The sequence below is a fragment of the Catharus ustulatus genome, chromosome 3 (genome assembly GCF_009819885.2).
Source record: "Catharus ustulatus isolate bCatUst1 chromosome 3, bCatUst1.pri.v2, whole genome shotgun sequence".
Lineage (NCBI taxonomy): Eukaryota > Metazoa > Chordata > Aves > Passeriformes > Turdidae > Catharus > Catharus ustulatus.
The window spans coordinates 32,457,737-32,471,447 of record NC_046223.1 but is presented as its reverse complement, the minus strand read 5'-3'; the positions used below and the strand labels follow the sequence as shown (position 1 = coordinate 32,471,447).

The following is a 13,711-nucleotide window of genomic DNA, read 5'->3' as shown; positions in this document are numbered from 1 at the left end:
CTTTAAACTGGCATTTCTCCCGTTTCATCTGCTGCTTTACAGAGACTCCTGCTAACAAGCCCTAAGGAAAGATCATTTGGCCAGTAGGTCATAGGAAAAGTGTTATTTATCACACAGAGACCATAGCATTAAAAAGGAGACCTTGCTCCTTCTGCATCTCCCCTGCCTTGGCAACACAGCGCTCCAGCCTCTTTGTAACACAACAGTCAACTCGGCGGCAAAGAGGACACTGACCTCAGCCTGGGTAAAAGCAGTGGGAGCTTTGGCAGGGGCGGAGATGTCTTTTTTAAACCCATTTCTCTCCTTAAAAACAAAGTGCAGCAGGAGAAGCGAAAGACAGAAGGAAAGACGTACCAGAGAGAAAATGAGCAGTTCAAAGAAGAAGGGATTTCCCGTCATTTCCCCAGCAGTTTCTGTCCTGAGTCACTACCAAACAGAATTTGAAGGCTCCTGCCATGTAGTGCAGCAATTTGCAGACTAATGCACAGGGACCACAGGCAAATCAAGGTCTTACCTCTTACCCTTGGTTTTGCCTGATTTGAAATTACAATCATTTCACTCAGTGAACTTCAATTTTTGGTGGGTCCTGTCTTGAGCTAGGCAGGATTTGGACCTGAATGAAAGCTCAGGTGTCTGGGTTCAGGTCCAATCTGAACCAGCAGAGACCACAAAGATGCCTGGGCAGCAAGGGATGTTGGAGAGCAGAATGGGAATAACCACCATCTCCCCAGGATGGCTGCTGCACCTTTCCACTTGAATCACAGGCCCTGCCATTCTGTGTGGTTATAATTAGGTTTGACAGGATTCAATGTTTATTTTTTATGAACTCAGATATATAATATTGATATTTATTTCCAAGTCCTTTTTCTCTTATTATTTTTATTGACTTGAATTTTTGCGCAAGCAAGAAGTTGAGAACCACCTCAGAGACTAATTGCTGCTTATTCAACTTGTATTGACTATGGAAGTCAAGCTTTATAATGGATTTTGAAATAAAATCAGAACTGATGATAATCATCATCTTGCATGATATTAATTCATTATTAATTGACTCCAAGATGGAAATAGAAACTAGAAAAAAAAAAGGCACTTTTTAATAGAAATGCTGCATATCAAAATACTTTCAGAATTTCCTTCTGGAAGATTTTACTACTGCTCAAAAGTTTTGTCTTTTGCTTACAGGTGACGGGAAGCGCTGAAGATTATCCATGTCTCTCTTTCAGGGTATTCTGTGCTTGTGGCTAGTGATGGAACAGATGATGACCACTATGGGCTGCCCTCATAACTTCCTCAAGAGGAATGGGTTGGATGTTTCGCTGTTCTTCCAAAACATCTTGGAAAGGTAATCACTCATAGAAGAAAATAATCCCATCCTGGTCAGACACATGTACTGCATTTTCAGTGCACCTGAACACCCCACAGTCAAAAATGAGTCACTTTCTTTCACAGAGAAAAGTTTATAGTACTTTTTGGTTTTTTCCCCAGAGAAGAAACAGAAACAAAGACACGATGCCATTTTCTCTGCTCAAATAAGAAAGCTGTGGCTGATGGGAATTAAAACCCAGCAATCCTGAGTCCAAGTAGAGCAGTCTAATCACTGGAACATTTTTCAGGTTGCTCTACAGGCTCAAAAGGTCTAATTAATTTATAACTGTCCAGGACACAAGCAGAGATGTCTGGAGTTGAACAGCTACCATCAGATATCAATGTCTTGGAAAAGGAGAAGGGATGCAGGAAAAATAAAGGCTTGCTGCTTTCCTGATCAGTGCTCTCTAGGCACGAATCCTTTCTGCTGAGGGGATCTTATCTCCAGCACCGCATGTCACACCAGGTGCCAATATGTATTTGTTGTTGCCACCAGCCGGAAATTCCTGGGAGCATTCCCAGGCTTGACAGGCATGCAGTTTTCTGTGATGGCTCATAGAGGGATATGGTTTGCTATCACTTAGTGATGTGAGAGTTACAAGCATATGAAAAGGGTAGAGAGGGCAGAGAGGGCCAAAGCTCTCAAGCAAAATTCGCTGCCAGACAAATGCCAGGAAACCTCAAGGGGTGAGAACAAGGTCCTGAAAAGGGATCCAAATAGTACAGGTAGTTGGGGCTCCCTCAGTTCTGTGGGCATCCCAGACTTACAGCATACCTGAGCTTTCCCAAACCCTAGGAAAGACCTGCTTCAAAATCAGGCCTCTCTGGATGTTATTCATTCTCATTTTTTCAACCCAGGCTTGAAATGTGTTATAAATTGGCCCTGGACTCAAACCTGAGTATTTGGACTGAATTTATTGCTTATTAAGGCAACTTAATGGGAGAGTTTTTCTAGAAAATTTTACCCAAGTCAGTTCTGGGGTCATAGGAAAAGCAGATTTAATGATCAGCTGGAGAGGCCAGGTCAGATGTAGTTTTAGATGCTATAACTCTGCCATCCCTCTTTGCAGTTGCAGGTGCTGGAGAGGAGTTCTGTCACAGTGGATGATGGATTCAAAGAAAACTGTGAGCAGCAAATCCACTGTGTATTAGTGTCCATTCCCAGCTTGTGTTTTTTTTCTAGAAAGCACTGTGAGATGCAGATAGACAGGAGTCATAGGGAAGGCACAGGATTACATAATACAGCTTTTGTTTCTCTGTTTGTTTGCTTTTGATCCTGTTGGAGGGATGTACAGAACTTTTCACTACCCCTTGGTCAATACTTACCAATTATACAGCTTGTCCAAGCTTGAAAGCTCATGGCAGCCATGAGTTTAAGTCTGTAAGTGGTCAAACACTGCTAAATTGTAGCAGTGGCTAGCACTTAGCTGCTCCAGGTCCATCTGCCTGAATGATGGAGACAGATCTCCCTGTTGACTTATGGAAAATCATTCCTCTGCTCTGATGTGCACCCTGTGACTTACCAGACACCTGGAAGAGGCAGGTGGAGACCCCCACATCGTTGGAAATGCTGCACTCGTAGCTCCCACTGGTCTCGCGGCTGACGCTGTCCACCCTGAGCTCTGAGTAGTCCTGCTGCTCTGCCAGGGGCTGCGCCAGGAGGCTCCCGTTGAAGCGCCAGACGGAGGTGGCCACCTTCATGGGGCTGCCCTTGAGCATGGTGCAGCGCAGGGTGACGCTGTGCCCCATGCCCTGCCGCACGTCCTGGAAGGCTGGCTCCACCACGGGGGGGACTGGAGACCCAACAGAGCAACAGACAGGGATGCCATCAGGGAACAGCTGCCTCATCCAGCATGGTCACCCCGACCGCCTCTGACAAGACAGGTACCTACGATTTCCAAGGGGTTGAAGCCAGGATCCATCACACCAAAAGCAGCCGCTGTCTGACATTCCCTCCCGACTGGGCTGGAACCACATTCTACCTCCCTCCCACTTCATGAGTAACCTTTAGCAAGTACTCATCCCACACTGAGCACTGCTTGGAGGTGCTACCAAGCTCTGCTCTCTCATGTGAGAAGTGCAATGCCAGCAGCTGTATCACTGCTTGGATTCAATCCTCAGATCTAATCAGAAAGACTGGTCCTCTTATACAGCATAAAATCCACTCCCCGAGCAGGCAGGTAAGTTCCCAAGCAGTCATTTCTTCTTGTCAGTGTTTGGCAGGGTTATCAAGGACACTGTGTTTAGATGGAGGGATCTGCACTGGCTCTCCCCACAGACCTGAAGAGGTTTTGGAGGGCCTCTCCCAAATACATCAGTACAACACATCACAGACAGGCTACAGGGACTCGGTCCTATTTTTATCTCTGGCAACGATTCCTTTGGGATGTTGGGAGGCGAGCCACATCTATCCATGTCAGCTTCTCTGCCACTAGTGTGAGAATGGGAATGGTGATGTGCGTTCACCTCCTCAGCAAAGGGAGACTACTACGTTTTTTGCACTTCTTTAGCACCTGTAAAAATGTATGGGAACCTCATGATTTAGGCACGGTTGAGACACAGCAAGGAGAAAGTTGGATTGGTACCATTTGGGTTATTCCTTATTTAATGCAATGAGAGAGGACTTAAATCTCCACTGTCTCTGACAGACATGTTTCACTTGCAATAAACTCTTAATTAAAACATTACAGCATTGGGATAACCAGAAGCACTCCATCGAAAATGAGAAAAGATTTCTGAACAAAAAACAGCTGTTAGCCTGAATGTAAAAGAGGGAGAACTGATTTATAGCTGCTTCAGCACAATCCCAACTGACCTTCTCCAGGTCCAAAGCAACTGCTCTTCCACAGACAATTTCTATGCCCTACAGATTGACAGAGCATCTGCCTCCTCTAAAAGTTCATCGAGTTGCCAAGCACAGCCAGGCCCAAAACCCCAACATCTGCAATACCCAGCATCTGCAGCACCACAGACACAGGTACACCAACAACCATGGGTCACTCAGCATCCCTGCTACCCTGAACAGAACTATGCTTGGAAGAGCTTCAGCACACCAGTCTCCTCCCATAGTCTGACCCCAGCAAGACCCAACAGCTCTGTAACATGAGTGACAGACATCTCCATCTTCACCACCGATGAAGGCGGTGTATGCACTGTCCCACAGGTGGGCATGCAGTGCCCCATCCCCAGGGAGCACAAATGCATCTGGGTATCCCACGTACAGTTATCCCCATCATCCCCTCCACCTGGCAGCCTTTGTTTGACATGGCTGATTGTATTCAAGGTACCTGTTCTCAACCCTAAGTCTCTGGGCCCTTTGCTACACTTAGGTGGATTAAAAGCATGAGCTGAGGCTGCTGTGCTGAGTGGCATGGTCAGCTCATTACAGATGGCTTTCCTGGGGATGTGTTTCTGTGAGTGCTTCAAGTGCTGACTTGCCTTTGGCTCACACGTCTCCCACCTCACAGTGAGAATAATGTGAGAAGTTGCTTGATTAGACCTAGTGCCATGCATGTGTCATCTCAATCCTAGCTGCTATCCCATTTCTTCAGTCACATCTGATCCTTAATTGAAGCCACTGGGATCTCACATTATAATCTAGGCCAGCTGGTGATATAGGGAAAAGAAAGGGAAAAAGGGGAGAGGAGAGAAAAAAGAAGGCTCAAAAAAATGGCACGGCCACTTCAGATGTACTCAGAACAGTCTGTCTCCTGAGGAGGAGAGAGAGGGGTGGGAAAGCAGCTTCTCTCACTGCATCTTGCTGTGCCAGGTATGGGGCTGGGACAGAGGAAATGGTCTGAAACTGGACAAAGTGCCACCTGCAAGCACTTGCGCTGCAAGGAAAGTGCCCTCCTGGGCCTCACTGTGGGAGTGTCTGGGGCTGGTAAAGGGTCACGGAGGAACAGGGCTGGGATGCTCCAGAGGCTTCCTTAGGTTACTGGAACAGCAGGGCAGACAAGGATGCAGAAGATACTTAATGTTCCTCAGCTGGAAAATGGGATTTACTCGATTTGCACTGGGACAGGCTCTGGGACTATGTTACCGTCTTGCAAAGGGAATGTCTGAAAGAATCTATCAATTAAAAATTGATTACATTTTCTCCTCTTGTCTCTGGCACTAGGAAACACCTAAAGAGCATTAACTCTGCAGGTAGTCCTGGAGCTCCTGGGTTTTCTGGAGAGAGAGCTGAAGTAGGCTAAACCAACACTACAAAGTATAGAGAACTATACCAGGGGTCAGTTATTTCCCCAAGGTTCCCAATGGATATGAAAACAAAGGAAGGTCAACAGCAATTACAGAGTCAGACATTAGCTCTGGCCTCCAATGCCTACTGGGGGAGCTCACACTTGTTCAAGGTGGTTATACACAAAAGGCAGAATCACCACAAAATCAGGCATCCAGTCTGTAAAACCTCACCGCTAACAACACAGCCTTTTCTGTTTCTATTCTTTTTCCCTGGCTTAAATGAACTGGTGCTCCTGCTCCCCAGAACTAGGAACAGAACAGCTCCAGTACAGCTGAGATGGGGGCAGTCTTGGAGGAGAGACCTGTGATATGAGCCCTGCACAGACACCTTCAGGGAACTGCAGAAAGGATAATGATTTTCAAGGTGCTTCTTATACTCACAGGGAAGCAGCATTCCTGCTGGGTATAAGGAAGTTGTATTTGGCTATTCTGGCTTGCTGAGGTGCTATGATACTCTCTGAGTTTTTAGCCCAGTTCCAAAGGTGAGTCCTCATCCAGAGGCTCCTCAAATGTGTTTTTGTATCTCCCTTGAAATCCAGCACCCATATCAGAACTGCTCTTTTAAGCAGCCTCCACATTGCAGGCAGCAAGTTACTACGCTTCCAGAAGGTAAAAAAAACCTCTGTGCACATAGAGAGCTTCAGGATCTCCTGGCAAGAAAAACAGCAAACAAATACAATTACTCTTCTCTCTCAGCCCAGAGATTAACTCTAGAAGAGCTTGCTGGCAAGAGCAGTGATGAAAGAGGTAAAGAGGCAATGTTGAAGCAAGGGTCCTCCACCAACCTTGTTAAGACATGGCTGCTGTGAAACACAAGGCAGGGCAGCCTGCCTTTGCAGCAGAATTAGCTAGTTAGGAGCAATTCCAATCAGCCAAACACAGGCAACCTACTCCAGCGTGCCAGGCACCCTAAAGCAAAGCTGGGCTGCAGGCAGCTCCTCGCTGTGAGCCAGAGCAGATGCTCTGCACTGAAGGGTTGCTAAGCTAATGCTGCTCACAGTCATGAAGGCCAGCAGTGAGGGAAGGACAACAGCGAAATGTCAAGCACCAAGGAGAGTTGCTTTGTGTCCCAATAACCTCTTCTTTTCTTAGTTTTAGTGGAAATAACCAGAACAGAAATGCTTATCCTGCTAGGAGAGTGAGAAGCCTTCTCACAGTTTAGAGTTATGGTCTGCTTGATTTAAGTCTGTTTTAGTTTTGGCCTTGAGAAAGGGTAAAACTAAACTAGGGCTCTTCCTTACAAGAGCCAAAAAGCTCAGTGGAGAGACCACAGCCTCCTTTCACTGTCACTGTGCTGTCCTGCTCAGCAAGGGATACTGTCGGATTGCTGCAGGTTCCCAACAAACTCAGATGCCTCCAGAAGGCAGAGATGTTTCTTCCACCAGTGATGAAGTCAGAGCGTTCCAGGTTAGCAGAGATGCACTTGGAAGCTTTTTTACTTCTGGGGGAAATAGGGAAAATAAAAAATTCCCCTAAATAAGAAATTGGCAATGTTGTCAGGAGACTGTTTAATCCAGCATGGATGAAAGATAAAGAAAGGCTCCTACTGGAGTGTACTCATGCTGATATCTAAAGATACTACCTAGAACAGAGGCTGGACAGAGTTAAAGAAGGAATAAAGTAGGTATTTATTAAAAGGCCTTTAAAGGATACACCTTGGACAGTACAAGAGCCTGGGCATGGCTCCACCCAAAGTGGACCCAAGATGGACCTAAGACGGGCCGTGTGTCATGAGTTCTCACATTTTTATAAGTTTTGGTCCATCTACATATTGGAGCTAATTGTCCAATTTCAGCTTCAGGTCATGAAGTCCCATCCTCCCAGATTGGTCTCCTCTATTTGTTGTTGTTTACACTTTTTAGGCCTGAAGCTGCAATGGTGTCCTTGGTTCTCAGGCTGGAAAAGGATTGTTTTGTCTAACTAAACTGTGAAGAGAACTTGCTAACACTTTATATGAAGTTCAGAGTTACATACTAAAGCAGCACAGAATCTGGAAAATATGAAGGCTAAAACTTAAGGCATCAATGCACAGAAATCAGTGACAAGCTTAAAAACATACCAACATCTGCAGAACAGGAGAGCACTGAGTGAGAAGACCTCACACAAAATGAATATCCTTCACATCACAGGACAACACTACTATGCAAGACACATGCAAACTCTGCTTCCCCACTGCAGTTTAGCAACAGTGAATAGCATAACCTGATCAAATCTCAAATGCTGGCTTGTTTTAGAAAGGCTGTCAGGGCTAGGGAGCTCTCTCAGAATCTGCTTTCTGACTCACAAGCAGCCTTGTCCCCTGTGTAGCCATCTCTGGGTGGTGAGCTGCCAGCATTGTGCTGCCAGCGTGTGCAGCTGCCATGGGCTGCTACTTTCTTATTTTGCTATAGGAATTTACTTCCCACAACACTTCCTCTGCTGCAAAGAGCACCACAGCACAGCAATGTCATGGGGAAAAGGAGAGGCACAAAGAGAACGATGCCCTAATCAAGGTCACACGCACAGAGATCAGAAAAAAGCAGCACAGGAGTCCTGTATCCTCATCTCCACTATCTGGCATCCTGAAACAGGAAACCTTCCATATTGGGACCCATATCCTGGTCCTTCCACTCTTAGCCCAGTCTTCCTTGTCTGTGAGAAACACCCTCTCCTCTATCCTCCTGAACCAATCTTTAATTTTTTATTTAAATGCAGACGGTGCTGTATGTAACACAAGTGATGAAAATAGCAAGCTGTGCTAGATTAGAAAGCTGCTTCATTTCAGAAGCTCTCATCCCACCCTACTGACTGACTACCTCAAAGCTTAGCCATGCATCACAGCACCAGTGGGACTCCTGACTTTGGTCTTCTCACCTTGGTGAGATCCAACTGACCACTCATTTGTAGGATTAACATTGCAAACAACACACAGATAACCTGGCACGAAAGGCTGCACATAGTGGATTACAATTCTCAGCTGTGTCTTGTTATCCAAATAAGCTAATGACACCAGGAAGTAATTTCTCTCTCTAGAAAGCAAATCAGCACAGGCAGCTACTTGGACCTTATGAAACCTATATGAGTCTATCCAGTATCCATTTATTTTCTTATAGGTATCTTTTAGCAGTCATGCTGGATGCAGTCTTCCCTAATCTTCTCTAGACAACCAAAGCAACCTTAGCAAAGGACGCCTCCCTTTTCCAATGCCCAGTCCCATAACCTGGGGTAACACAGATATCACACACAGCAAAGGTACTGCAACTCTTTTCTCACAGCAGGTAGAAAACTCCATGGTTTCAGCTCTGGGAGAGACCAGAACTCTCTACCCAAACAAGAGGGAAGCTCTTTTATTGTAACAAGGCTGGGAAATCACTGCTGAGCAATTCTGTTCCTTGCAACTGCACCTAAACCCCACACCCTGGGAACACACATTAGGCACCAACAGTTTTCCATGTGGAGACAAATATCCAACCCATATTTACAAGCCCAGTCTCATATGCTTGTTTAATACGTAATTGAGTGGTTAGAAAAAGGGAGATCCAGGAAGGCTTGCTCAAGCTGTTTCACCTAAAAGCCAAATCTCATTCTTTTATCTTATATGACTTTTGCCTTTGCACTTCAGTCTCTCCATGTATTGATGCCTTGAAGAGATAAAACATGTGGTTTTTGCATAGTGCTTGAAAGCCAAGTTGCAAATACTGTTATTTCAAAGAAAACAAATTTGGGTATATTTTCTGCTAGATAAGTAAGTGCAGGATCTGGAGAGGCAGGGCTCAGAGAATGCTTAGATCTGTGCTAGCTGACTGCTCTTAAAAGAAGACCGAATGAAATATATCCACTACCAGCTTTTCTGCTTTCCTCTTTCCCGAACTTTCCAAGCCAATTAGCTCAACCAGTCATCGCCTACTAATAAAGAGGGATTTACTAAAGGACTTCCTCTTCTGCATGATGAACTGTGCTGATTAATACATGAGACCCCTTGCTCGCTTTATAGAGTGCTTTGAAGAAAGTCCATCCTGGGTGGGAATTTCCAGCCCTTTAGCCTCACAGATATGCCTCCTCAAAAAAAGATCTGTCCCAGACATGCTGGAATGCCACTCACACTCACTGCCCAATTAATTCACGCTAACAAGACACTACAAAGACAAGTATTCTTCTGCAGTGTAAAGCCACCTCATTCCCATGCCTCACTTACCTTCTAGTGCCTTGTTTTAAAACAGTACACTCCCCTAACTGAAAAAGATAAGTTGAAAAAGATTCTGCATGTACAGAAAACACAGACACATTTATATGTGAAATGCATGCTGCTAAGCCTTCCCCCACCCACATACCACCCAATCAACCAAGTTGTTCACAGGAGAAACATAGAGGGTGAGAGTGGACATTTCAGAACTAATACCTTCACATACTGCCAGACCAACAGCATAACCCCAAACTTAATGTTTTTTTTCCACAGACTACATGAAAATATTTTCTCTAGCTCACAACCAAGTTTGCTAATTATAACACGGTGAAGCAGCATGACAGCCAGGGTGGATCTGCCCACCCTTCATTCTCCTGCCCACCCACACACCCACAAGAGGGGAGCCCTCCCATGTGTAGCAGTGTCAGACCACCAACGCTTCGCTCAGGTTCTGCCTGTCATCTACAAGATAACAAGGTGTCACCTCATGCCCATGCATCTGTTACTGCATGCCTCTGTTTAACAAATTGGGCTGGCAGTGACACGCCGCTCCCAACAGCATATAAATAGTTTAGATGCAAACATTCACTAACAGTCAACCAATGATACTCTTTCCCCAAAAGCATCCTATATGCATTAACTTTTGGCAGAGAAACAGTTATCTTACTATTCAATAATTCATACGTGAGCTACTCAGCTGGGCAGTTCTGGGAATAAAAGAACTCATTGCCAGTGCAAACTAAGGAAAAGAAAAAGAAAAAAACCAAAACTAACCCCACAAAAATGAATAAATTAGGTTCTTCCAAAGCAAAAAATTCACATCTTTACTACTACTTCAAAGTTCGTCACTAATTTTTCTTACCATCTAACCTAATTCCCTTGCTACAGTTAAAGCCTACTGCAAGTCCTCCCCATAGGTGTTTTCAAGTCCTAGTAATCAATTCTGTACTATCCTCAGGGTTTAAAGAAGGGAAAATAGAGGGAAAACTGCCCATCTATCATCCTAGGATAGGCCCTCCATATTCCTGAGAAAGATTTGGAACAACTGGGAAAGGACTGATAACCTCCCATACCTATGTTTGACAGCAAACCTGGTGCTAGTTGAAGCAGGACTTTAAAGCCCAAATTTATCACATTTTTCTTCACCAAAACACTCATTTTAGGAATGCCACCTCCCTCCAAGGCTATTGAGTGAGAGGGACATCTCCAGAGGATGTTCCAGATGGCAGAAATTCCTAGCCTCTGTCCTGTACCTGCACAGGTATCTTAAGACGATGTCAGCTCTCACAGCTCTGCTAGGTGGGATGGATGCAGAGCAAAGCAAATGCATTGAAGTGGCCAGTGCCCTCCTTCCATATGAGCCTGTCATGAACTCCCAGTGCACTTTGTTTGATGAGCTTATCAGTAAGCTGAGTCTAACACACAAACCTGGGCAGTGTGTCCTGCTCTTGGACAGGAGACACCTCCTGTGCTCCAGCTGCTGTGTGCCACAACAGGAGAACAGACACATTCCCTGTAGCCAACACAGTGAGAAATCTTTGGACTCCAGGAAATAACCAATTAGTGCCACCACCAGGGCTCACATCCAGAGTACACAGTTGCCTCCTACAAGGAATTGTCTGAATTGCCCCTTGTCTACTGGAGGCTCTCATCCCCAACCAGAGGAATTACTGGGCAGTGGTGACTGCTGATTCCAAGCATCAATCCAATAGCTCCTGTTCCATTGCCAGCTGCCGTAACAATTCAATTACTTCCATATATTTACACCCCTTTAATGAAAGAACTGAAATTTAAAAGCCGGGAGGCTGGAGGAGAAAAGGACCTCTGAGGACTGCAATCCTGTCAAAACGGAGAAGAGCCCCTGCTTTAGAAATGCAATTATTGTCAGGGCTGCAGGGGATCAGAGGCTTCTGCTCACAGCTGGACCACAGCATTACCTCACCTTCTGTTTTCAGTTTGAAAACTAAATTGGGACCACAAGACAATCCCTCCACAGCTGCTTTCCAAACAGGCAGGCAAAGTGGGAGGTAGCACAGCCAGAATCAGAAACACTGATTAAAAAATCAGACCTGCTGCAATGTTGGTGTGGTGGGATCAGAGCTGGAAAGGGAAGAGATCCAAGGCAGAAAGAGCCTGGTAGGGGAAGGAAGGCCATCCAAAGCAATTAATATAATCAAATACTAACCAGCACTCCTTAATATGTTTACTTTGAAATCTTCATTCACAGTAATTAAAAAAAAGGATGCACAGGGCAAAGCTAGACCAGGAAGAGTTAATACAGTGGTTCACCATTTATCTACAGAGTAGAAAGAGGACAAGCTTCCCCACACAAAACAGGCTGTTCCTCAGCTTCTCCTTCAGGCCTAGCAGGGAATTTGGACCAAGGATGAAGAACTCTGTGTAGAGCTATGCTCAGTTCTCCATCACTTCTCTATCTTCTACCTAAGAGCTCTGCTGCCAGTTGTTTAATATCCTGCTCTACTAACTGCCATCATTACCCCATTTTTCCATCCTTCACCCTTGATTGGTCTTGATTCATCTGAGGAAGATGACGACAATGAAAACGTAACTGTTCAGAAAGAGGCTGAAAGGATGCTCAAACTAAAAAGATTTATGGCAAACGTTCAGTCTCATAGATGAAACAGCTGAGGTCAACAGATATCAAAGCAATTTTTCCCATAAGAATTAATGTAACAAGGGAGGCAGTGCATACAGGAACTCAAGAAATGCATGCAATTTAAAAACACGGGATCAGTATATATAGCATAGAGAAAGGAAAGGTGAGAACATTTTTTACTGTAAGCATTTTTACTGTCATTCTCTGGATGGTTACCGCTTCATCATTGTCATCATCATTTTCAGATGAATCAAGGTAGATCAAATCAATCACAGACAAAGGATGGAAAAATGAGGATGAGTTCAGAAGGTCTTCAGATGAAATGGCTGAGGCCTTTCAGAACAATGACTGGCTTCAAAAAGCCAGCTGCCAAACAGCCACCATCTCTGCCATCTGTACATCCTGTTTTTCCCCTCCATCCTTCACACCATCACCTGCACACATTTAAAATGTGTGACATCCATCAGGACCTTTGCCCAACACCCCTCTATTAATTAATTATGAAAAAAATACTTTATCTGTCCTATTAGTACTGTCATAGCTTTTCATGAATGTATCTTCAACAGATTGCTCATTACAGAGAATCATCTCCCTGCACTTTATTCCAAAAGATGCTGCCTGCCTTTGGAGACAGCAGAGGATCTGGCAGGAATGGGTTATGTCACCCACCTCAGAAAACAATATGGACTCAAACTATAGAGGACTTACTCCTCCACTGGAAAGCTCCTGTCTTCTCTCAATGCTGGTTCTGTTTCCCAGGGCACACCAGCCCTGCTGCTGAAGCAGCTGCAGCCCTGTAGCCCCCGTCTTTCCCTGCATGAGGGAGACCACTTTCACTTCTAGCAGTCACAGGTGCTTTAGGCTCCCAGAAATCACTTTTCAGGGCTCAGGGTCTCTTCTGCAGCACAGGGCACAGAAAGGAGGCCAGTGAGACAACTGGCAACCATTCAAGGACAGCAGCCTGCTCCTCAACCTCCCCATCTGGCCATCGGCTCTGTCCCATCCTTTCTGGACTTGGACCAGGAGAGGGAAGTTTATTAACAGTCCCACTCACTGGATAAATCTGATCTGACATTCTATTTTCCATGACTGACCTCAAACTGAGCCAGTACAGCAGGAACTTTCTGGATGAGCAGCATCCCAGCAATGTGGTCACTTGCCTATCTCATACAGACACTTGTTTGTGTTGGCCGAGGAGAACTTCAGCTGCAGTCAAGGTGATGTGAAGGACAAGTGGGAAGGACACATCATTTCTTCTCCCAGTTCCTGGATATTGATCCAACACATAAACATCTGAAGTTGGTTCCATAAGTTTTAATTTC

General features: G+C 45.2%; 1 protein-coding gene across 2 annotated transcripts in view; it reads right to left on the bottom strand.

The window, feature by feature from the left end:
• The window catches only part of MDGA1 (MAM domain containing glycosylphosphatidylinositol anchor 1), a 137,436-nt gene that overhangs the window by 43,959 nt on the left and 79,766 nt on the right, over positions 1-13,711 (bottom strand). For both annotated transcript variants that reach the window (XM_033053755.2, XM_033053756.1), the window contains one exon: positions 2,889-3,158. In XM_033053755.2, coding sequence (XP_032909646.1) covers positions 2,889-3,158 — 270 coding nt within the window. The remainder of the gene's footprint in view (positions 1-2,888; positions 3,159-13,711) is intronic.